Source organism: Mesitornis unicolor, unplaced genomic scaffold, assembly GCF_000695765.1.
Source record: "Mesitornis unicolor isolate BGI_N332 unplaced genomic scaffold, ASM69576v1 scaffold17016, whole genome shotgun sequence".
Classification (NCBI taxonomy): domain Eukaryota; kingdom Metazoa; phylum Chordata; class Aves; order Mesitornithiformes; family Mesitornithidae; genus Mesitornis; species Mesitornis unicolor.
In genome coordinates this window covers 9,715-34,800 of record NW_010193125.1, presented here as the reverse complement: position 1 = coordinate 34,800, position 25,086 = coordinate 9,715, and the positions used below count along the sequence as shown (strand labels likewise).

Here is a 25,086-nt window from a genome sequence, read left to right as displayed (position 1 = left end):
GGGCGTCTCCCTGCCTCCCTGTGGGAGCCTGCTGTGCCAGCACTGTGTCCTCCCCATCCCAGTCCCCGGGGTGAGGAAAGGGGTGTGCAGGGCAGATGTGTGATGGGACCTGCTGAGCTTCGAGTCGGATCCTGGTGTTGGTGCTGTGGGCTGGCTGCCTGCTTCTCAAAGGCATGGAGGAAAGCTCTCCGTTCCCTGGAGCCTGCCTTGGTCAAGAGGTGTGGGAAGCAGGGAGAGTGGTTGTGCCAGCACGGTGGTATCTTGCTCCCTCACTGACACAGCTAATCAGGGTGGCTGGGTTTTGTGGCCATGCCTGTGTGCGTGGCCAGCCTGGTGCTTTGCACAGCACCGGCAGCATCACTGAAGTCCACTCTTGTGTTCAGGCTGATCCTGCAGCTCGTTTAGCATGGAGTCTCTCCATGCCATGCTGAGCATTAGGAGGAGCCTTCCCAGTGCTCTCCTTTGGCTTCTTACTCCTGGCTTTTGGTCCTGTTTTGGTCAGAGTGACATCCATGTGCCCTGTGATGGAGCTGTGCTGCCAGGAGGAAGCGGGGAAAGCAGTCAGGCAGGATTTTGGAAACCAGTGTATCCTACAGACTGCCCTATCCCCTGGAAAGAGGCAAAAGTGTAGGATTCAGCATCACCTAGATGTTGATCCCCACTGCTCTGAAGGAGGTTTTGGCTGCCGATGCAGAGCTCTGCTTGCCCTCCCAAGGCTGGGGCCAACGCGGGGATGTTGGGATGAGCCGTAGCCTCCACAGTGTCTGCAGCTGCACAGCGTTTTGTCTCTAGTAGGTGTGTGTGTGTTGCTGGCACTTTTGAAGGTGAGGGGTGTTTTAGGGTGGGATGTGTCCATGCTTTACTGGAATCAGTGGTCACCACAGGGAGCGAGGCTGGGAGGTGGCGGCGGTGCTGAGGTCTCTTGCACTCTCAGCCTCATCTTTTCTCAAACTGCCAGGAGGCTCTTCATGTTTCCAGGTAGGGAGATGCTTTCCAGAGCAGGGATGGCAGCTACACAGCACAGCATGTGCCAAACTGCCCCTTGCATCAGCCACTTAGCGAATGAGGCAGTGTAGACCCTTGGTTGTTTAGTAAATGCCTTGCTGGTACTGAGTACGGGATCTTGGGGCACTCACTGCAGGGCCAGCCCAGCCAGGCAATATTCATAGCAACGGCTTTGGGATGTGCTGAGTGGGAGAAGGGCATATCAGACAGAAAGCAGGAGCCTGGGCTGGGGCTGGGACAGGACAGCCCAGCCACTGTGAAAGCCCCTCTCTATTGCTGCTGCATCCCTGAGCATCTCTCCCAAAATGGACATGGAGCCTGTCTGATCCCTGCTAATTGTGGCAGGGCCTCAGATTGCTGCTGGGCTGTGGAGAGGCTTGCAGTGGCCATTACTGGACCCCCCAGATCTCTTTGGTTGGCTGTATTCCTGGTGTGGGTGCTGCTGTGCCCAAAGCGTCCTGGAAGAACAAGGAGGCACAGGCTTGGGAAGGGTCCTTTTGCAGCGCCTCATGTTTCTTTTCCTTTCGTTTTCTCTTCCACATGAGTAGCACCAGTGTGGAGGGCAGAGGGGCAACTTGCCCACAGAACATCGCTGATGCTGGCTGTTAGATCTGGCATGTTTGGAAGGATGCAAATTGCCCTCCAGCCTCACCAGGCTGAACTGACAGCCCCTATGCAGTGTCATGTTGCCTGCCCTTGCAGCAGGAAGAGCTTGCAGGTCACTCCATGACCACCCTGCTGCCAAATCTGCCATCTGTCTCACCATATCCTCTGGGCAATGCTGCACCTCCCGGCCCATGGCTTCTCTCCTCCCGATGCCTTGTTCCTTTCTCAGCACGACTGCTGTGCATGCTATGATATGACACTTCCTTCTCTGCCCAAAGGGAAAGAAACCATTTCTTGTGTTTTCCTCTGTCATATCCCTCACTTCCAATGTCACTTCCAATGTGCTGGCCGTAGGCAGCTGCTGATTCCACAACTGGAGCAGAGCAGGAAGGCAATGTGGTGGGTGTGGGCAGTGCCAGATGTGTGTTGGGGGAATGGGATCTTGAACCTCAGTCCTTGCCATGCATCTTGTCTCACCTCCCACTGGCTTGGGATGTGCCAACATGCCCACCCCATCAGCCTTGTGATTTCCTGCTCATCCTTGTTGATCCAGGACCATTCAACTCCCCAAGTCCTTTCCATGGGGTAGAGGAAAGGGGACTGATGGGTGTGAGGGGCTCTCTGCTCTGCCCTGTGGCAAGTACGTGGCTGGGGCTGTACTTGGGTGTCCTGGGCAAGGGAAGCTCCCTGAGGGCAATAGGAGTGATGGGAACAAGCTGTCTTGTCAGCACACAAGCACCCATCCTGTGGGAAGAAGGCTGGAGCAGTTGATGCTTTGCAGAGCCATGTGTCTGTAGCTCCATGTGCGCCGGGGAGAGCTGCCTCCCTTCCCAGCCACAGCAGCAGCAGCAGCTTTCCTCTGATCTCCCTCAAAGGCTGTGTGGGCTGCAGAGGCTGCCGGATGTGTGCCCCTGCAACCAGGCAAGACCAATTGAGCACTCCCTCTGCTGCCCCAGTGAAAAGCAGTGCTGGGCTGGCCCTGCACGGGGGCAGGATTTGGCAGGAGGGCAGGCAGCTGGCCCATGGCCCGGGCCAAGGCAACACAATCTGGTGCTGAGATTATGAGATGGGCTCAGTCTCTTTCCTCCTCCCGTTCAATAATCCAATTTGCTTGCACACCAGGGGAAGGTGATGATTTGGTGGGTCCTTCAGCCTCCCTGATGGATGCAGCCCTAGGGGATGGAGTTGGCTAAGCCAGGCCTGAGGCAGCACCTTCTCTCCGTGTCCTCCCTTTGCAGGCTGCTGTGTTTGCCATCAAAGGCTTCCCCTTCCCTTTGATGTGCTATTGACTTGAACCGGGATGCTGAGAGCTAATTCCTCCAGCGTGGCTGGATGCGGCTAGCATAACTGCTGCCGGGGCCATCCCTGCTTGTGTAATCCACTAGTACTGGAGCCTTCATTGAGCTGCCAGGTCCCAGGGTGCCATGATTCCTATCAGTTGGCTGGTGTTCCCCAAATCTGCTCGGAAGCTGGGCAGGGGCAGGAGGAAAGCCTTGTCAGGGCCAGGATTGGCGAGTTGTGTGCTCATGGGTGCCTGCTGCAGCCCAAACCTCACTCCCTGCTCCTGGCAACAAGCACAGGTGGTGGAAAGTGTTCTAGCTCTGCAAATGCTCTAAAATCAGATTTTATGTGTGTGTGCATGTGCATATATATATAGCGTTATAACCCACTGCTTTCAGGAAGCAGATTTTGTGCTTGCAGAGAGCCGAGTTGGGCAGGGCAGAAGGGTTTTCTTTGCTCCTGGAGCAGAATCAGCTGCAGGGGATGCTGTGTGTGCAGCTGAGGAGGAGCAGTGAGGTCCCTGCCACCCCCCAGCACACCATGCCATCCTAGCCAGGCAGGACACTGGAGTGCAAAGCCACCAGAGTTGCCTTGTCCAGACTGTGGTGTAGGGCTTCTCAGTCCGTGTCCCCCTTGTGCAGAGCCCAAGTCCTTTCCTTGCCAGTCTTCTCCTCACCTCTGCCCTGGGATGAGGTTCCCTCTGCTCACCGGTGATGGCTATAGCTGTGCTGGCTGCTCCTGTTTCTGGCAGTCTCTCTGCAGCAGGTGGCTGTATGAAAGGCAGCAGATAAACCTCCCACTCTCTTCTCCACAGCGGAAGGGACTCGGGGAGGAAATAGCTGTCTTTTCCCTCATCTCCATCCTGCCTTTTCCCCATCTCCAGGGACCACAGTACTCCTGGTGCCTCGTGGCATTGTGAAAGGTGCCTGTGACCCACAGTGACTGCCTTAGGCCAGCCCCTGACCGCAGCATGGCTGGTTTCCATATAGGTTTCCATGTTTTTCCCAGTGGAGGTGGCATGTTCCTTCACAGAGGCCTTAAAATCCTCCTCTGAGCATGATAGCCTGGGTGGAGGAAGAAGCAATCTGCCTGCACATGCCTGCAGTCCCACCGCTGGTCACAGCCTTGCTGAGAGGTGCCTTACTTGGCCTTCAATGCCAAATGGGAGCTGTGGGTGCTGGGCTGGCTGTGTGTGGGCACAACGTGTCGTGGTCCTGGAACTGGCAGGGTCCAAACCACCCAGAGGTGCCCTTTGAGGGGAAGCTCAGGCCCTTCTCTGGGACTGGCTGCTGACGTGGCCCTCAGTCAGACGGGCAACTGGGGCTGGGAGTTGTCCTCATCTGCGCATATCATCATTAATTAATTGCAAGGGCTGCTCTGGGGTCTGTGAACAGCATTCAGCATCCCAGCTTGGAGCAGGGACCTGGTGGTACCAGGGAGTCTCTTTAGTGTTTTCTTGAAATACCATTTTCCTGAATGCATTTGTGTGTGCCTGTCTGTATGTTAACCAAGAGCCCCAGGATAACTCCAGGCTCCTTTCCCACTTGTAAGCAACCTGGGTCTCCATCCCCTGCAGTCATCTCTGGCTTTTACATAGAATCATAGAAAAGTTTGGGTTGGAAGGGACTTTTTAAAGGTCATCTAGTCCAACTCCCTGCAATGAGCAGGGCCATCATCTTCAACTAGATCAGGTTGCTCAGAACCCCTTCCAACCTGATCTTGAATGTCTCCAGGGATAGGACATCTACTACCTCTCTTGGCGACCTCTTCCAATGTTTCACCAACCTCATAATAAAAACTTCCTTCCTTCTGTCTTGTCTGAATCTACCCTATTTTAGTTTAAAACCATCACCCCTTGTTCTGTCTCTACAGGCTGTATTAAAAGGTCTGTCCCCTTCTTTCTTATGAGCCCCCTTTCCTGGGTCTCTGTTCCCAGCCATCACCCACCAGCAGCCCAGTGCCTTCCCGCTCTGCGCTTGGGCTGGGCCTGGCCTGTGTAACCCTTTATGCTGAAGGGCGTTGATTTAAGCTTTATCAGAGGACCAGGGTGCACGACACAGGATGAGTTGACGGGCCCCTTCCCTGGAGAGCTCGCAGCCCAATTAGCTTGTGTTTGCTCGGCGCTTTGCACACACACAGTGCAGTACGAGGGGCTAAGCACGCTGTGTGCACAGCAGGATATTGAAGTAGAAAACAAACATAGGTCAGAGCCAGCCTGCAGTGGCAGCTTAGTCAAATGTGGCGAAAAGGGCTGGGGGTGGAACAGATAAACTCGGCTCTGGTTCTTCCTTCCCAATCGCCGTGCGCTGGCTCCAGCAGCCCCTGGCTCGCACATGCGTGGAGGTGGCTCTGGAGCAGAGCTGCTCTGTGCACGGCATCTCCCACGCGCTGGCCCAGACAAACCTCCCCGGCTGCAGATCTCACCGTAAGCACCCTTCGCTCTCAGTTGCCTGAGGTTTGGCTTTATTCTCATGCTGAGGAAGGCTCCCAGGAGTCAGCACTGCCCTGCTTGGTCTGCAGCATCCCTCGGGAGAAGGGGCTTGTGCAGGTGGCTGCTGTACCACTGAGAAAGGCCACAAACATCATCCTGCAGGAAGCTGGGGGCTGGAATGCTTTCTCATCCACAAACACTCATGCATGGAGCTTAGTCTGTTCCAGCACTGAAAAACACCCCTGGGTCTGCACAGTGGTGCTGGAGAAGCAGGGGAGGAGTGCAGCAGCCACCACAGGGGAAGGTGGCAGGGAAGGGTTTTGCTCTCAAATGCTGTGTTAGTTTAAGGTGAGTCTCAGTTTTTTTCCTTTGGGGCAGCGTGACCCTGCGTGGGGTTTCCTGAAGGTGGTGGCAACTTGACACTCCTGAGAGCAGAAAAATTAGCTTGGCTTTCCAAAATAGGGTCATGGTCCCTCCCTCCCGGTGGGTCATATAGTTTGGATGATCAGTGTTGGTGGGGTAGGTGAGGAGCAGGGAGGACACCCATTTCCTCTCCCAGGAACAGATTCCTCTTCCCTAATCCTGCTGCCCATGGGGTCCCTCGCCATGGGTTCCTGCAGCTCCATGCTATCCCTTTCTGCAGGAAGCTCCCAGAGGGCTGGTGGGAACACTAAGCATTGAGGTCAAGAGCAGTGGTGCTGGAGTGGGGCTCACCATTGAGGGGAAAGGGCTTGTCAGGGGCGTTGGCACCCCTCAGGCCTGGGCGGGCTCACAGGCCAGCAGCTTTCCCCATGCCATCCTGTCCTGGCTGGCAGTGGGCCTGGCAGGTGTTCATGCCCCTTGGGAGGGAAAGCAGCACCAAAACTTATAGGTGGGGGAGGTGATGTTTACTTACAACATCTTTAAGCAGATTTATTTTGCTCAAGCATGCGCTTACACTTGTTTTCTCATTAATCCCACCTCCACACTTGTACCCCCCATCCTCACGAGCACCTAGGCACATGTGCCCAGGATCACTTGTGGGTGATATGAGGACATATATGAGGACCATAAGAGACACCAGCTACTGAGTCCTCCTGACCCCTCTGAGCAGTGATGTCTTGATTGACAATGACAAAGCTAGTCTTTGAGCAGGTATTTTATACCCATTAGGAACTATCAGTTGCTGCAGGGTGGTCGTGTGCCTCCAAACCTTACTGACCCCAGCCTCTATAGACCACTGGCCAGGTTGCTGCTCGTGATGTGGTCCTCCTTGTTTAGAAGATGCGTCTTGTTTCTAGCAGGCTAATGGGATTGTCTGGTGTCTGTCCCATGTGAGGTGGCTGCTGTCCCGCTGGTGATGGGATGGAGGTCTTCTGCTGGTAGGTTGTCTGTTGCCTTAGCAGAGTGTGGGCACAGGGTTCACACCAGTGTCAGTGTTTGTGCTACCAATCTCTCTGCATCCAGCGCCTTGGCTCCCCAGCAGGGTCTGGCTCCATGAGTCTGTGGGTTGCAGCCCCAGGGAGGTGAGTGCTGTCACAGCGGGGCCAGTTTCCAGTTCAGGCAGCCCATCTCCTCTTTGCTTTTTGAACCTAGAGGCCATAACTTGGAGAGAAGGGCAAAGCAAGAGCCAGGGAGTAACACCTTGGACCCACACAGTTGTTTTGGAGCACTCTGTGGTCTCATCCCCCTCAGGCAGCCCATCTCCTCTTTGCTTTTTGAACCTGGAAGCCATAACTCGGAGAGAAGGGCAAAGGAAGAGCCAGGGAGGAACACCTTGAACCTACACAGTTGTTTTGGAGCACTCTGTCTGTGGTCCCGTCCCCCTTGGGGATGGATGTAGCCTATGGGGTGCCTGTTCTGTACACCGAGCTACAGGGATGGAGAGGTCAGTGTGCCCTTTGGTACCAAAACTGCCTTCTCCATAGTGTGTGCTGAGCTCAGCGCAGGGTGTGCTAAGCCTTTTCCCAGCCCAAGGTGGTTAGTTGTGCTGAGTCAGTGGCAGTGGCTTGGGTTTCCTGGCTGCCCAAGTCACTGCAGTGCTGCAAGGTCAGTCACTGCAGTCCTGCAGGCTGGGACACCAGAGGATCACCTTCCTGCCTGGCCGTGGGCACACCAGGGCTTGAATCTGATCTTCCCATCCTCATTTTCCCCACCCACATTTCCTTGTGAAGGGAGAGGGATGCAGAGACAGTCAGCGGGGATGCTTGCTTTCTAGGAGACATGGCCTGGCTCCTCAGCCTGGCTTTTTTGCTGGCTTCACGTGGCCACAGGCAGCTCCATCAGCCGCTCTGCACTCCAGCTGCCCATCCACCAGCTGCAATGAGTAATGCCCTCCCTGCTGGAGCAGGATGCCGAGGCTGGGTGAGCGCAGGCATGCCGAGGAGCCGGGCTTAGTCATCTGAGCACTCCCAAGACTTTGTTTTGGTGTTTTGCTACTCCAGCTGTCCGTGAATCTCCTAGCAAATGAGTTTGCTGGCAGAGTGCTTCAAGGGAAAGACAAATTTTGAAAAATTGCATTCACATAAAATAAATGCCTTATTTTCAATTGGAAATCTGATTCTCTGGATTAGTGCCCACCCAACCGGAGAGAAGCATATGCTGGTGTATCAACAAAACAAACAGGGCACTGAATATTCAAGGCAAACGTTACACACTGGAAATGCTGCTTAGGAATTATCCAGCAAAACATTTGCAATGGCAGATCTCACAACCTTCACTGTCCATCCACAGCCTCATCTCACAAAAAGGAGAAAGAAAGATTGCCTTTCTTTAGTACTCTGCAAGTTGTCTGACCCTGTTTCACCATCTTTCCTCTACGTAAGACCTGAATTGGGTAGAAAAGCATATATTGTGCTTTCTGCCTCTGTGTTACTGCTTTGTTTTCCCAGCTGCAGCCCTGCCCACTCCTGTGTTTCCTGACTTGCCCGTCGCTCTTGCTCCTCCAGGACAGCAGCTGCTCCGAGGGACACTTGTCTGTGGTTGGCATCTGGAGGCAGTGCCTCATACACAGCTGATGGGGAGCTCTCCCAACACCTTCTGGAGGTGGAGGCACCCACTCAGCTCTGTTATTCACAATAATACTTTCTCCTCTGGCCATTAAAGATTGAGAAAAGCACAATGACAGTGGTATAGCTGGGAATAGGATCTGGTTTGGCGATGCTGTGGGGTTCATTTGGAGCTTTAAGGTACAATCACAGAGTGCTGTCACCAGAGTATTGCACAGTACTGAATTATTTAATATGTTTGGTGTGAAAATTTAGCTCAGGTGTTTTAACAGTGACTTTAAAACTGACCTACAGTGTCCATGTGATCTCTTGCTCTGTATATCAAGTAAGGTATCATCTTCTCCGGTTGGAGGGAGGTTGAACATATCCTACGAGTCTGGGTTCAAGATGTTCCTGTAGCACATGAGCAGAAATCTCTCTCTGTTTCTGCTGCATGTGCTGTTCCTAGAACATTTACATGATTTACTTTTAGCTGGTTGTTCCCAATGGTTATTTTAATGGTAAGGCTGCAGCTATATAATTTGCATAAGCTTTTCTAAGAGCAGCACCATAAAAGGTGGGATTAGCTGGAACAAACAGTCTAGAAAAGTACCAGTTTGGGTATTTGGAGGTGGGTTTCCATGGGTATCTGGGAGTGGAGGGACCAGGGAAAAGGCAGGACAGTTAGCTTGAGATCAGCTTCACAGGAGCTGTGACTTGCCTCAAGGGCTGTGTTTCAGGACTGAGCACAGCGTGATCGCTCCTTCAGGCAGCAGAAGTGGAGGCACCTAAGAGAGAGGGGACATAGCTGGGCCAGTGGCTTCAGGACTTTTTTGCTCCTAAAATTTCTCTGTGTAGTGCTGGGTGGAGAGACAAGAACCAGTTTGGGTGGTTGAATGCTTGTGTTTAGGAGGTTTGTGGACAGGAGAGTTTGAAGCATAAGATGCAGGCACCATCTCCAGGAGGAACCCATTGCTTTTGGCCGCCAGGAGCAAAATATCTGCTAATGGGGGGAAGGAGGCAGCAACAAGGACTTGATAAGGAAATACAGCTCGTACTGATCCATGTGACAGTCCCTCTCACCCTGCCATCCTGCGACAGGATGTTCCTCCTACGAGTGTGAACATGGTGCCTAGAAACAGGCTGCAGGATCTTATTGCTGGATAGTGGAGTGGTGGTGGCAGAGAAGGGACTCAGAGGTTGCTAAGTCTCCTTGTTTGTTTGCTGAATGTCCAACAGCTCCCTCGGTCAGAGACACTCTCCTTGTTAACAAAAAGGCAGTGAATTATTTAGCAGCTGAAAATGCCAGATGGCGATGGCTCTACTGCTTACGGGAGGAGGGGAGGAAGGGAGATGTGCACATGGGGAGAACAGATTGAGAGCATCTCCCTAGGAAAGGACTGACCCCAGCCGGAGGGCCCGGTGTTCCCAGTGGATTCACAGCCACCTGATGGCAAATGAGAGGCGGGCGGGCTGGGGCACATGGCTGCTGCTTGTGACAGTGGCCCATGCATTTCGCACAGGTCTCACCTTCTTGAAGTTCCTCCTTCAGTGGTTGTTATCCCAGTGGGGCCATGCTGGGACTTGAAGTACAGGACTCTCAACCCCAACAGCGAGGCAGGCCATGACTTAGGGCACTACAGGGAGGCTTTACCAGCCCATCCCTTATTTCACACCTGGCTGAAGGAATGACACTTCAGCCCCAAGTCTACTGGGATGCCTAGGGAAGAGCTGTTCACTAGGCCATGTAGCGATAGGATGAGGGGTAATAGTTTTAAACTAGAAAAGGGTAGATTTAGGTTGGATATTAGGAAAAGATTCTTCAATATGAGGGTGGTAGGTCACTGGAACAGGTTACCCAGAGAGGTGGTGGAGGCCCCATCCCTGGAGATATTAAAGGTCAGGCTTGATGGGGCTCTGAGCAACCTGATCTGGTAACATTGTCCCTGCTCACTGCAGGAGTTGGACTGGATGAGCTTTAAAGGTCCCTTCCAACCCAGCACATTCTATGATTCTTTTGGGAGTCACACTAATGGTCAACCGCTCCAGCTTGGGCTATGATGTCTCCAGACACCATGTACTGGCCAGATCAATACATATATGGCTAGGGACAACTGAAGATGCTGTAGGCTGCGTGGACGGATCTCCAGCAGACACTGAAGCCCATGCCACAGGTGACACTGCACCATATGCACAGTAAGGGGGACTGCCAAGGGTCTGCATGTCCTGGGGATCCTGATGCCTGTAGTTCAGTGGCTTCTGACATCCCTTCAAGGCATCTGTGTGGGGAGCCAGATGCCAGCGTAACCTTGGAATGGAGTGAGCCTCAGGCTCTGCTGGGCTCATCGCCTTGGTTCAAGCATCCCAGGCACTCTCTGGCTTCCAGTGGAGATTTTTTGAGGGGGCTGGAATTTAGGCTTCAGAAGTGAAGAAAGTAGCAAGTCACCACCATCTCTCTGTGTTTAATTTAGAAACTGCAAGATGAGTTCTTAAGCCTTTCAACCCTCTTGAGAGTTTGTGTTGAGAATCCCTTGGGAATCCCCAGTGCCCACCTGATTGCATTTGTCAGGCTGTCAGAGCTTTTTTTCTTTCCTTTCCCCAGAGGAGAATGTCAAGGAGAGTCAGTGTCTCAGGTGTATAATGTGTGTCCGCTCCTGCTCCAGCACTCATGTCCTATCGCCTCTGCTCAGCCATGGAGTGGGGATGTCCAGGCTCCTCAGGAGCTTTAGGACAGGACTGATGTCCTCAAGCAAGAAGCTGCACGGTCTAAGAGAGGGAGGTTGAGGCTACAGCAGTGCACATAAAACCATGTGCTGCTGTAGTCTCCCATCTGTCACACTGACACAGCAGAAGTAAATGTTTCACAACAAGAGCAAATCCGTGTAGAGCTCAGGAAGATTCCTTTTCTAAGCTGAGGCATTTTGTGCACGCTCGCTCTGTGCTCCCCAGGGACCTCTCAATCAGGTTTCCTTTGGTATTGGAGCAGGTTGATCCTGTTTGGTCTTGATGGGGAAAAATACCAACAAACACCACAGACACTTTGCATCTCCAGGTCTCTGGAGGAGTTGGCTGTCTTTGTTTGCATCCTCCACCATTGCTTAATCAGACCATGGCTTCTGCTTCCTCCATCCTGTCCATGTGGGCTGTGAGCATCCTGCAGCAGGGATCAGCCGTGGCTGGGTGACTTCAGGGGCTGCAGGTGTGGCTGGAATATAGATTTAAAAAGAAAGAGATGAATGAATGCCCAATGGCTTGAATACAAAGCTCACAGGGTGTACTTGTGTTAATGGGCATGGTGAGGTTTCACGTGGCCTTTGCACAGTCCACAATATACTGTGCTCAGCATGGCTGTGGCGCAAGGCGCTCATGTAACTCCTTATAAACTTCAGGCAGTCCAGAAGATGTTATTGTCAGGAGCAAAAGTCCCTGAGAATAGGGACATAGAATAACTGAGGCTGGAAGGGACCCCTTGGAGGTCAGCTGATAAAAGCCCCTGTCTAGGACTGGGCCAATTATGTTTGGTTGCTTGAGGCCTCCAAAGACAAGGTTTTCTTGTCCATCTTTTCCTCTCCACCCATTAACCTTCCCCTAAGCAGGGTCTTCAGCCCTCTGGGTTTATCTACCGAAAAAGTACTAGGCATCCTATCTCAGGGCCTTTTTGGAAGAGACATTAGGGACCCAACCTGGTTGCCACTTTGAAAACTCCTTGATGACCTGTCAAGGTACAGGGTGTCCCTCACCCCAGTGACATGGTTGGTCTCACCACAGTCAGAGCTGTCCTCCTTTGAAGGCCACACGGCTGTTGAGGTCCAGGAGCAGCTGACTGAAGATGGTGTCAGGGACTCCAAGGCATGGAGACATGGCATACACATGAGGAGGAGACACTCTGGCCCTGTTGTCCCCAGCCCATCTTTGTTAGCGTTTGCTATGCTGGTTCCTTCTCCTCGCTTCAAGTGAGGGCAATGGCCATGCAGCACTGTCCTTGCATGCAGGTGTGTGACATTCCCGTCAGTGACAGCTGTGCTGGTTCATGCTGGCTGCTCTAGAGTGCTTGTTCCCAGGGGTCCAGGCACTGCAGGTTTGGAGAGGATCCTCTCCTACTTAAAGCATGGTGGTAAGGAAAGGTTTTGGAAACATGCCACAGTCTTGGACATTAATGGCATTTAAGAGTTTCCTACCAGTGAGGGCTGTAGCCTGTGATATCAGCTCCTGAGGAAATGGGGGGAACTTTGGCATTTAGGGTTTTGAGAAGTTGATACTTCTGAAGACTTCAAGGTGTCTTGGAAGGAGCAATCCTGCTCTGGTGGAAAGATGGAAGGAAGGTCTCGTGACTCCTGTGTCACACAGATGGTGATGCTGGAAAGTGGAGGGCCGGAGGATGTTCCACACGCAGTAGGTTATCTGGCTGTGGGGAGTGAAGCAAGCACTTAATGCACTTAACTTGATGGTTAACGTCATCATTGCTCTTATTCTCAGAAACTCAAGCAAATGCTTTGGCTTCTCGTTCCTGCCTGCTGACTGCACCAGGGTGGCCATGACTCAACCCAGCTTCCAGGACTGAGGGGCAGAGGTGGTGAGAGATCTGTCTCAGGTATGACAGAGACAACGAAATAGCATGGGTTTTAATAGAGTGGGGGAAGGGTATGGGGTAGCTGTGAGATTCCTTCAGCAGCACCCCCTGCCCTGTGTCCCCCACACCCTCCCTGGGAGAGACTGGGGCTGGAGAAGTTCCAAGGTCACCAGCCCATCCTCTCCCCTCCCTGCCCTTAGTGAGCTCCTCAGACCTTGCTGGAGGACCTGGAAGAGCCGTGGTGCCTTTTTAAGAGAAGGCTTCTCCATCCGTATCCCTGCCCCTGTGTTGCAGGGTGAGCCCCACAACAGCACCGATGGAGAGCGTGTACTCGGCGGAGCCAGCACCTGATGGTGCTGGTCCCACCTCGCTGGATGTGCTCAGCTTCCTGGATGCCCTGGTGAACAGCACGGAGGAGCAATGCTTCAGCGCCCGCTCCCGCAGCACCGTCCTGGAGGGGCTGCCGTTCGGCGGCGTGCCCACCGTGCTCGCCATCAACTTCATCCTCTGGCTGGTGAGCGCGCCAAGAAGGTGCCATGTCCACGGGCACTGCAGGGCCTGGCTGGGGTGTTATAGACTGGCCTGGCTAGGGTGTTGTAGACTGGCTTTGAGCACGAGTATGCGTGTTATGGGTGTGTGACCCACACACGTGTGCAGCGTGTGTGCTGGTGTGCCTGGCTGTTTAGGTGAAGGGGTGTGAGTGTGGGGGACCAAGGGCTTTGCCCACAGCAGGTGGCATTTGGGCAGCAGTGGTGAGATAACACAGCAGGGACAGTTTGGCTTGAGGCAAGAGTTTTGTACAAGTTTGGGCTCATGAGTGGGAAAACAGAAGGAAGGGATGTGGGGAGACCCCATGGGGTGAAACCCTCCAGCAAAACCTTTTATCTTTTCTCTTCATTCCTCTTCCAGCTTCTCCTCCTGGTCTTCTCCTGCCTTCGAAAAGCAGCTTGGGACTATGGGCGCCTGGCATTGCTGATGGACAATGATAGGTGAGCAGGACATGAGGCCACTGCGGGTGATGGCTCCAGCCTCTTCCAGAGGGCTGTCAGGAGGGCTGGCACTGAGAGATGGCCCATGGAGAAGCTCAGCAGGTGTTCCTGTCCCTCCTTCCCACTAGGAATGGCCAGGCTGCCCTTGCCCATGGAGGCAAAGGCACTGTCTACCGCAGGGAGAGGGAAAACCCAAGCCAGCATTGATTCCCTCTTGAAGGCACCATCTGGTGACGGTGCTCTCAATGACAGGGAGGGCACCATCCTGGGAAGGACAGAGGCCCAAGAGCTGCTTTTGAGTGGGGACTGGGATGCTGTCTCTCCTGCTGCTGCTCTCTCAGGATGAGCAGGGCTGGCCAGTGAAGGAGGCAGAGGGAGCCATGCAGCAATAACACTGCTTCTCATGTCAGCAGGGCAGTTTGCCTGGCCCATCCTTTGGGCTAGGTGCAGAATGCCCCCCAGAATACCAGTGTCCTGGTGAAAGCAGGGCCCAGACCAGATTAATGGGCGGTTTGTGCTGTCTGGCTACCAGAGCATGGTTCACTGCAGGCAGCAGAGCACCTTTGTTTGCAGAGGTGGTGCGCACAGGAGGGGTCTCAGCAAGGCTGGGCAGCCCATGGGAGGAAATGCTGTAAGAGCCCCTCTTCTGCCTTCTCAATTCTCCAGCTCTTCTTGGGCTCAGGCTCTGGAGCCGAGTCTGGCAATGGACAAGCAATATTCTCATCACTATGGAGATCAAAAGGGCAATCAAGACTTAAAATTCAATCACTTATTACATTCCTTCAACTGTGATTCACTTGAGGGCTGAAACCAGTGGAATGTGAAATCCCTTTCAGCTCTTGTCCTGGAGCTAAGGCTGTTTCTCCACCAGCCACCCAGCCATGGGTAAGGTCCACAGAGAAACCACAGAGACTCATCAGTGCAGAGGCAGCGAGTGCAGGCCCTGCCTTGAGCCCAGTGGTAGGCGCTGGTCCAGTCCCAGTTCAGGACTGGGGAGGGGGGAGGCATTTCCCAGGCTGCTCTCCTAGGAGGAACTTCTCCAAGGGTGCTCATCCTCTCCTGTCTGCTGCTTCTCTCTTGCCTCACCCCCTCCGCTTCTCCCCTCACTGCAAAGCTTGACATCACTTTTCTACGGAGAGCAAAGCGAGAAGGAGAAGTCACCGTCAGAGAGCAGCCCCCTGGACGTTGACAACAAGGACATGGTGAGTGCTGGCGGCCGTGGCAGCAGGAGCCCAGGCTGGGCTCATCCTGGCCCTGCTCTTCATGGGAAACCCAGGTCAGAAGTGAAATGAGAGCAATTACATCCTCCAGTGTGGGTTTTCCTGCTTAACACCCAGCAGGGTATTCCTGGGAAAACTGGAGGGTTTCTTTGTCTTGAGCTTGCTTTGAGGCATCTCCTGGCTGCCTGGCCGTCCCTTCTGGCTGCGAGGACCTAGTTGGATGCATGGCCTGAGTCTCACTTCGTGCCCACAGGGACCTTTCTGGCCCCAGCAGGACAGAGTCCCCTGGATCACACCTCAGCATCTGTCAGCATGGTGGGCTGTTGGTGCTTTAAAGCCGTCTTTGTTTCTCTACCACAGCAGGCACAAACCAGGTTTTGCTGGAAATGAGCATGGACTGACACATTTTTCTGTCTGTTTCTTTCTCTTTTTTGGCAACAAAAGCTAAAAAAAATCAATCACTGATGTGACTGTGAAAAAATGACAGAACTTCTTAAAGGAAACCTAGGCAGGAAAAGAAAAGCAAAATCTTTGCAGGTGGCAGGAGGCCTGTTTAAAGGCTCTGGTACTGGATGGTCTGGGCAAATGTATATTGCTTATCAAAAAATAAGTGAGAAAGACCACGGGGAATGCAAGCAGAGCTAAAGAGCAGAGTAAGGGAGATTATTAGCTCTAACAAGACATCCTTTTAAAAGTCAAGCTGTTGCCAAATGAGAAAAACCTAAACGCTGCCAGGTTAGATGTAAAATACACTAAGGGGTGAGGGTAAGAAGAGTTTGAGGAGAAATTTGTAATGCGCATAAAAGCAAGTCCTGTTTTTTTTCTTCACACATCAGGAATAGGAAACCTGCCAGAGGGTTTATAGGACTGATAGGTGGTGAAGATAGAAAATGCTTGCTGGAGAAGGCAAGAATGTGGCAGGAAAGGTAAATCAAGTTCTGTTGCTTGTATCCAGTGAGGAGGATCTCAACCAAATTCCTGCCTGGGAGCCTATCTCTGAGGGGAAGCACTGGAGCATCCCCCCAGCAGCTGAGCTGGAGGATGAGGTTGCAATAAAAGCAACCTGACAACTTCCCAGTACCATCAGAAATTCCCAGGGGCAGGCATGGGACTTCTCACTCACCCCAAGAGGAATAGCCAAGCTATTGACTGCAGCACAAATGTGAGCATCCTAGAGAGCTGGGAATCAGCTGATAAATGCTGATTTTTCAGGAGGCCTTCTGGAAAATTCAAGAAATTACAACCCAGGAAGCTTGTGGCCTGCACGGACAACCTCTCAGACATGGTTCTCCAGAGCAGAGCCCCAGAGTGGAGCATAGGAGGGCAGTCAGCCTGGCGGTGTTAAAGGGGTGTCCATGCCCTGCAGAGATGGTGGGGATGTGGGGATGCCTGCACCTCCAAAGCCTCCTGCTGTGGTTGATCAGATGAAGCTGAGCTGTGGGGTAGGAGGGAAGGTCCTGGCTTGGGTAAAACTGGGGAATGGAGAGGAGGAAACAGCTGCCAGGTCTCACAGGGCAGGGTAAGGGAATCCCCAGTGATCTGCCTGGGATCCCTCCCATCCAAGGTCAGCATAAACCCTCTGGAAAGAAGGCGGTGGGGGGGGGCGGCTAATGGTCGAGTGTTGTTCAATACAGCCACAACAGGGAAGACTGCAGAGAGACCTTGTACTTGCATGAAGTCCAGTGTTGGTAAAATGTAACATAATGCATAGGGGAGAAAAACTCTAATATTGCACATACGGTGACAAGGTATTACATTACAACGGTGTTGCTGCATGTGGCTCTACAGCAGTGCAGGCTCAGCGCTCGGTAGTGGTCGGGAAGTGCATTGCATGGCAGGGACTGCCAGGGGAGGTGCAGTGGAGGGAGCTGCTGGAAGCCGGGAGCCTGTGTTACAGAGATGCCGTGTGTTTCCTGCTCCTCCCAAGCAGCTGCCTTTGGCCACCACTGCAGACAAGTCACTGGCCTAAGCATCGTCAAGCTGCCCTGGGCACTGCCTCTGTTTGCTCAGCTCCTTGACCCCAGGCACTGCATCGTCTCCGCACACATCCCCAGTGTGTGCCATGTCCTGGCACCTCGCTAGGGAGATGAGGGTGGTCACCCCTGGCTCATCCTGACTCTCTTCCTTTCCAGGGATTCTGCTCCTGGCTCATTTCTATCTACCAGATGAAGTAAGTGAGTGTCCTCAGCATCACAGCCGTGCCCCTCCGCTGCCTGTCCCTGGGTAGCCAGTGCCCATAGGTCGGCACGCATCACCCAGAGCTGCTGTGACCAGCAGCTGAGGGGAGCCCTGCTAAAAAAATTCCCCTGGGAGAGAGAGCAGAGGGCCCACCTCTGTGTTTCCTCCTGGCATTCGTCCCAAAGGAATGGGTTTCAACCTCTTTTGGTAGGACCTGGTCCTGTAATGGGATGGAAGTCTGAGGGTTGCTTGTGTCCTCCATTCCCTCTGTGCCAAACTCCCATGTGCCACAGGCAGGATGCCATGAGCTGGCATGGGTTGTGTGAGGCTGGAGCAACCAGTGTCCCTGGGGCGGGAGGTGGTGGGGAGGCATCACCAGCACTCACTTCCACCCATTTCTCTCCCAGGGATGAGGAGATTCAGAGCAAGTGTGGGATCGATGCCACCACCTACCTCTCCTTCCAGCGGCACCTCCTGGTCCTGCTGATGCTAGTCTGTGTGCTCTCCGTGGCCGTCATCCTGCCCGTCAACTTCTCGGGAGACCTCCTAGGTAAGTACTTCCCCAGTTGTGGGATGGCTCAGGAGCATGGCACAAGCTCCCCATCCTCAGACCAAGCACCTTGCTCTGGGGACAGAGGGCAGAAGGACCCCTCTGTCAGGAGCCCCCCATGCGACCAGGAACCCACCATCAGCTGTGGGACAGAGGAACACAAGAGGAGGAGGAGGGAGCTTCAGGGTGGTGGGGGCTTGATGGGAACCTGGGAGATGGAAAAGGAGGGAGCAAAGACCAGGGCTACTGACCCTGGAAGCATGGAGACACACTGCGTGGGGTTACTGCAACCTCCAGCTTCTCTTTACCTGCAGGACACAATCCCACCCACTTTGGCCGAACAACCATCGCTAACATCCCGACGCAGTATGTGGCTCTCATTTCTGGGGGGACTGTGGGCACTGCTGCAACAGCAGGCGCTGCTGGGAGTGCCCAGGCACAGTGCTCACTGATCCTGGCTTCCCCTCCAGAGACCGTCTCCTATGGCTGCACAGCATCTTTGCTCTCATCTATTTCATCCTCACCGTCCTCTGCATGGCTCACCACTCTGTCCACCTGGAATACAGAGAAAACGAAAAGGTGAGCAACCACCCTTCCTCCAGCCCTGTCTTGTTCAGCACTAATGGACGACTTTGTGCTTTGCAGAAAGGATGGTGCCAATAGGTAGAGGGAGCTTTAGAAACAGCGACTGGGCAAGCAGGGAAAGATAAGGCTGGTTTTCTCCAGTATGTGGAGAAAGCCTGGCAGCTGAGAGGCAGATCTTTCTCCCTTGCTGCCTTGTCTCTTGAGATCCAAGTTCTGCTGTGTCCATCTGTCTGGGAGGTGGCAGCACCCCTGGGGTCTGGGAGTGGGTGTTGAGGAGCTCTGGGGTGGCACTCAGTGCCCTGGTTTGCTTCTGCCGGCCCAGGTGTTGGGTGAGCATGGCAGAAGCAAGATGTCCTGCAGACAACCTGGCCACCCACCCTCTCTGCCTCTTCTCCTCCCCCAGGTTGCCCGGACACTGATGGTTACCCACATCCCCAAGGAGATCACAGACCCTTCCCTTATCATCAAGCATTTCCAGTGAGTAGCATTGTGCCGCAGCCTCACCAGGCGGCTGGCAGGCAGGTGGCAGGGCCTGTCCCTGTCCCCTGGCTCCCAGTGCCACTGTGTCCCTGTGCCCGCAGCGAGGCTTATCCCAGCTGCACTGTCACCAATGTCCAGTTCTGCTTCGACGTGCGCAAGCTGATGAAGCTGGATGCAGAGAGGTGAGTGCGTGCAGGTCCTCTGCGGGTGGGTGCCCAGCATGTTGAGGGACCCAGTCTGTCTTTCTCTCTGCTGCTCCACGAATGACACTCGTCCCTATTGGCTTCCTGGCAGGCGCAAGGCAATGAAGGGCCGGCTTTATTTCACCACCAAGGCTCAGAAAGAGGGGAAGATCATGATCAAAACCCACCCTTGCGCCCGCATCTTCTGCTGCCGCTTCTGTGGCTTTGAGCAGGTGGGTGGGTGCAGGCAGGGCTGCAGGCAGCACATCCCCACGGTGGGCAGGGCAGAGCACGGCAGCTTGCCCACGCTGCAGCCTGGCCAGCGTGGCAGAGCCCTGGCTGTTCCCACAGGTGGATGCTGAGCAGTACTATGGGGAGCTGGAGGAGAAGCTCACAGACGAGTTCAATGCTGAGCGCAACCGCATCACGCTCAAACGGCTTGACATGGCCTTCGTCACCTTCCAGGATGAGCGGATGACGGCTGTGTGAGTGCCCCTCGTGCAGCAGGTTACAGGGACATCCCCCAGCCTGATGGCCACCACTGCTGGGGAACCGGGGCACCTTGCCACCTTCTCCAGCCCAAGCCAAATGATGGGTCTGTCTTCTCTGTGCCTTTGCCATCTGCGGAGATGGCTGCTCTGTTGGGGCTGCAGAAAGGGTCTCACAAGAATGAAGGGTGGGTCCTTGAGCCCTTGCTATGGATCTGACCCCTGGCTCTCTCCTCCTGCAGGATTTTGAAGGACTACAGCCACATCCGCTGCCGCAAGCACCCCCAGCAGTCCTCTGTCACCACCGTGGTCAAGTCACACCACTGGGGCGTTCGCTATGCCCCTGCACCCAGTGATATCATCTGGTGAACCCCTGTGGCGGGAGGCAGGGAGGCAAACAGCTGGGTGGAACCCATGCCCATGGATAGGGAACCCATGTCCATAGATACAGGGAGCACATGTAACTGTAGGGAACCTGTGCCCGTATCTATGGGGCTCTTTCCCAGGGTGGCAGGGGTGACAGTCTCTTCCGTGGCCATAGCAGAATTCAGCAGTGGTGGCTGGGGTGATCACCTCACGAGTGGCCAGGACTTGGCCAGGTGAGGTTTGGGGTGGTTGCCAGGCTCCAAATTCTCCAGCCTGACTCCAAGGGCTCCTGGTGGTACAGATGCCTGCTGCAGCCATTCTCTGGTCCTGGAGGCTCTGCAGGTGCCAGCGCAGCAGCATGGACTGGGGGAGAGGACGAGCTCAGACCAGTGGCTGCTGGGATGGTTGGTGTTGACAGTGGGAGCAGAGCTGTGGGGAGCTGGACAGGGAGGCCCAGAACACATGGCTTTTCCTTCACACCGTGTCCGACTCATGCTTCCCTCTCACAGGGAGAATTTATCTGTCCGTGGCACATCCTGGTGGGTGCGGTTCATCCTCCTTAATATCTGCCTCTTCGTCCTTCTCTTCTTCCTCACCACACCAGCCATCATTGTGAACACCATGGACTTGTTCAACGTCACACAGCCTGTGGAGAACCTCAAGGTAGTCCCTGGGGCCCTGTGGCAGCTTTCCCAAAAGGGCTCCATTTCCAGGCTCGTCCGTGGTAGCGGGAGGGTACCGGCTCTACATTGACCCAAGAAGATGAGCCATCACTGGGATGGGTGTTGATGGGAGGCAAGGAGTGGTCATGGCCCCACTTGCCATCCATCCCCTTGTTGTGTTTCCAGTGGCAGAGCCCTGGGGCACCTTTGAAAACCTGAGCTTTGGTGCTGGTGTCCATAGGGGAGGGCAGGTTTGTGTACATGCAGCAGGAGAATGTTGGGAAGAGCAGGAAATGTTAGGAGCTGCCAGCAGCACAACTCCTTCCTACTTATTGACCTGTGAGGTCCCCTGGGCAGGCGCTGGGGCTCAGAGCGTGCCCATGGTGCCTTTGCTTGGCCTCTAGCTCTTATCTCCTGAAACAAACATCCCTGCTGAGGGAGGGGATGCCCCAGCCTGGCCATTGCACACACCCTCCTGCACCAGGAGGCTCAAGGAGCTGCCTCCAGCATGGCTGAGCTCCAGCAGGCTCCTGAAGGGGTGTCTGGCATCTCTCCTCCTGCAGAACCCCATCATCACCCAGTTCTTCCCCACACTGCTGCTCTGGGCCTTCTCCGTCTTCCTGCCCTTCCTTGTCTATCGAGTCGCACTGGACGAGGTAACGGGGCTGGTCCCTGCGCTCCCCCAGGGCTGCAGTGGATGGGAGGGACCTCAGTAGGACTCGTGGGACCCGACCTGCATGGAGACAGGCAGTGGAGTGGCAGACCCCCACAGAGCCCCATGGATGTCGCCCTCCATGGAAAAAGCCCCAGGTCCATGCCCGAAGGAGCCTTTTCCTTGGCATAGCCCTGCACATGTCCAGGCTGCTGACAGAGGCAGGTGGAGCTGGTTTTAAGATGAGTCTGAAGAAATTTGTGAAAAGGATGGTATGATGGGGGACTCGCAGCAGGGCCATGGCCCTGACTCGGGTGGCACATCCCAACCATACTCCCAGCCCTCAAAGACAGAGGTATGGGTTCGGGATGCTCAAAGTCTCCTAGCAGAGGAAGCTTTGCCCCTGTGCCTGATCCTCTGAGTCCTTGTAGCAGCTTTGTCACCACCTCCCTTCCTTCTCCCAGGGGAAACAGGAGCTCCTGAACCCATTGTAGACACCCAGCTGCCTTTTGTTGGGTGTGAGCACCAGCAGAGAAGGTGGGAGAGGGTAGTGATGAAGGAGGTGAGAGGCTGGGAGGACAAGAGCTTTCACTACAGGTGTTTCCTCATGGTGACTCCCCGCCCTGACCTCACAGAGGCTTTGCAAGGCCCCAGTAGATGTACAGATCAAAATGCGTGTGGGTTCCTGAGGTTGGGAGTGGCTCCTTGGTGAAGAGCAAGACCCAGCCCAGCCTCTCCCCCCACCAGCTGCTCTGCCTTGGAAAAGTGCAATGTTCTTCTCTTGCCTCCCTTCTCCCCAGGTCGAGTGAAAATCAGCTCACCATGCACAAGTGCTTCTTCTTCCTGGTGTTCATGGTCATCATCCTGCCCTCGCTAGGGCTGAGCAGGTATGGACCACCCTGCCACACTTGGACCTCCCACCTCCTGCAAGTTAGCCCCAAAGGGCTCAGGATCCACCATCACCGCTGAAACCAGGCTCTCTGGAGAGGGAAACACTTGCTTTTTAGCCATGCTGAGCTGCTCCCTGGTGGTCATGGACATAAAGCTTCCCTGTGGAGGAGGAGGGAAGTGGTACAGCTTGCCAGGTTGCCACAGATGTCCTAAGGGTGTCTTGCTTGGGGGTCAACCCTTCAGCAGATCCTGAAAGGGCCAGGTCAAGTATCTGTGTAATCCTGGCTCCAGCAAGCCTGACCAGCCGTGGGGGCAATCACCCACACTGTGGTGGTCCCATGCGGCAGATGGGGCTGCTCTGGTAGCGTAGGGCCCACCCAAGGGCAGGGGAAAGCACATGTCAACTGGGTGATCCCCATGTTGCTCTGCAGCTTCCCCTCTTTCTGAGCTGCTCTTCCTCTCCCTACTCCAGCCTGGACCTCTTCTTCCGTTGGCTCTTTGACACCCACTTTCTGGATGAGGCCGATATCAAGTTCCAGTGAGTAGCAGGGAGCTCCCGAACCTCCCAAGTGGACCGGAGTGCCCAATGCCAGCCCCTAGCAGCTTTCCTGGCCACCTGCCCAAGCATCCTCTCACCCTCCATGTCCCTGGGCCAGGTGTGTTTTCCTCCCGGACAACGGCGCTTTCTTCGTCAACTACGTGGTCACCTCCAGCCTGATCGGGACAGCCATGGAGCTGCTGCGCATCCCAGGCCTCCTTGTCTACACCACCCGCCTCTGCTTTGCCAAGTCCGAGCCAGAGCGGCTCCACATCAAGCGGGTACGTGGCTGTGGTTACCTCCGAGCATATGCGATCCCTGGCACAGCAAGGACTTGCTTGCTGGAAACTCAGTCTGTCCTGCTCCTGTGGAGAGGCTTGTGGGGAGAAGCCACCATGTGAGGGGCGCTGCTGGCCCTGGCCTCATGGGCCATGAGGAGGAGTCAGTCATGTGAGCCAGGGTGCAGAGGCAAGGACAGCCTTTGCAGCAGCACAGGCAGTAATGACACTGTTGGTTGTGCCCCAGAGCCAAGCCTACCAGTTTCAGTTTGGGCTGGAGTACGCCTGGACATGCTGCATCTTCTCTGTCGTCATGACCTACAGCATCACCTGCCCCATCATTGTCCCCTTCGGTGAGTACCATCCCATGCCCCTGGTCCCACTGCCCCCAGCCATGCCAAGAACAACCTGTCCCAGCCAGCAGCAGAGGCACAGGAGCACGAGCTTCCTGCATGGTACAGGAGGGCACCCTTGGACATCATCTCCTGGGTCTGCTCCGCTGTCCCCATGACCTGGCTGTCCTCATTGTCTTCCCTCCAAATGTTCCCTGTCTTCCCACCAGGTTTGCTCTACATGCTGCTCAAACACATGGTCGACCGGTACAACATCTACTACGTGTACATCCCCACCAAGCTGAACCAGCGCCTCCACGTTGCCGCCATCAGCCAGGTCGTGGTGGCGCCCATCCTCTGCATGTTCTGGCTGCTCTTCTTCTCCGTCCTGCGCCTTGGTAGGGAGAGCTCGGGGCTGCCATATCTGACACTTGGTTGGGGGACAAGCCAGGCATGGAGGGTGGAAAGGGAAGGGGGAAGGTGCATTGGAGACGTGGCAGATGACAGGAGTGTGACCTAGTGTTTTGGGAATTATGTTGAGAGCTTGTAAGACCCAAAGCGGGTGCCAGTCTGAGTTTCAGCTGGATGTGCAGTGGGTCCTTGGAGGCTCATGTGCTGCCCAGTGTCTCTGTGCTCTAGGTCCCACCCGCCCTGTCACCCTCTTCACCTTTGTGGTCCTCCTCTGCTGCATCGTCTTCTCCTTCTTTGGCCTCTGCCTGAAGAAGCTGCAGCCACGGAAACCCTCCAGCTACCAGGTGAGTGTAGGTGGCTGCCTGTTCTGTTCCCTCACCCCGCTGCATTCCCTTCTCACCTTTCTGGGGTGTGTTTGCCGTGGGGAGTCTGAGGCAGTGCCTCGCTGCACCCCCAGCTTTGGCTGAGGATCCCCAAACAGTTTTTTCCTCCTGGCCTCCCTCTCCCCAGATGTCTGACCAGTCTGAGGGCATTTTCAACGATGTGGAGCGGAGCAGTGTCTCCTCCACCCCCAACTCCAATGTGAGTACCCCTCCCCAGCCCTGCTGCGGCCCCTGCCCTTCTTCCCTGGGCCCTGACCCCCTGCTGCCCTTTGGGGCAGCTCTTCGTGGCCACCGTCCTGCAGGAGCCTGAGCTGAGCCTGACGCCAGCGGCCTCCCCAGCGCACCAGTCCTATGGCACCATGGGCAACCACCTGGAGCCAGCAGAGGATGGAGAGGACGGGGGGCTGCAGAGCTTTGAGACGGAGCTGGAGACAGTGGAGGGCGAGTATAGGAGTGGCCCTGTGATGGAGAGCCAGGCCCGCTACCAGTGAGCATCCCTGCTGCTGGGGCGAGGACCGGCTGTACTGAGACCGGGGAACGTGCTGGGGGAGGCAGGAAGGAGCCTTCTCAGCACTGGTGGGGGCCACCTCACTGAGTGGGGTGAGGAGATGACAGGACTGATGTGAGGGGGAGACCCCACTGCATGGGAGGTGTGGGGAGGCTCTGCCGGTCCCTCCCGCTGCCTGGACCGGCTCAGCCCCCTCCCTGTGCCCCTCTGTCCCCACCTGCCTCTTCCAGCCCATTGTGGGGAAGGGGGTGAAGTGGTGTGGGCAGGAGGGAGGCCCTGGCCCCTCTGTGAGGGGAAAGCAGCCCAGACGAATGTGCCCACCGCCATGCTGTCCCATGGATCCTCAGTGTCCACCCTTAACCCTTGCTTCCCACTCACTGTTAGCAGCGGCCATCCTGTTGCCTCCCTGCAGGCTCCTGCCTGACTCTCCCTCTCCCCACTGCTGCCCCCAAGGCTTTGCCCATGAAAGCAGGTGCTGCTGTGACACCTGTGCTTTAGTGGAGGAGGTGTGTGCCCAGGGATGTAACACGTCTG

The 25,086-nt window shown here is 55.1% G+C and overlaps 1 protein-coding gene across 1 annotated transcript; it reads left to right on the top strand.

Annotated features, from left to right (window-relative positions):
- Window positions 1-13,175: 13,175 nt before the first annotated feature.
- TMEM63C (transmembrane protein 63C) lies at window positions 13,176-24,535 on the top strand. Its single transcript, XM_010187354.1, is given in 23 exon segments — window positions 13,176-13,373; window positions 13,769-13,848; window positions 14,963-15,050; window positions 17,201-17,238; window positions 17,654-17,796; window positions 18,111-18,162; window positions 18,267-18,375; window positions 18,785-18,858; window positions 18,963-19,043; window positions 19,156-19,276; window positions 19,395-19,528; window positions 19,774-19,896; window positions 20,407-20,560; window positions 21,123-21,196; window positions 21,198-21,215; window positions 22,012-22,098; window positions 22,575-22,640; window positions 22,759-22,921; window positions 23,166-23,271; window positions 23,481-23,648; window positions 23,890-24,005; window positions 24,172-24,243; window positions 24,323-24,535. Coding segments are annotated over 23 exon segments (2,478 nt in total).
- The last annotated feature ends 551 nt before the right edge of the window (window positions 24,536-25,086 follow it).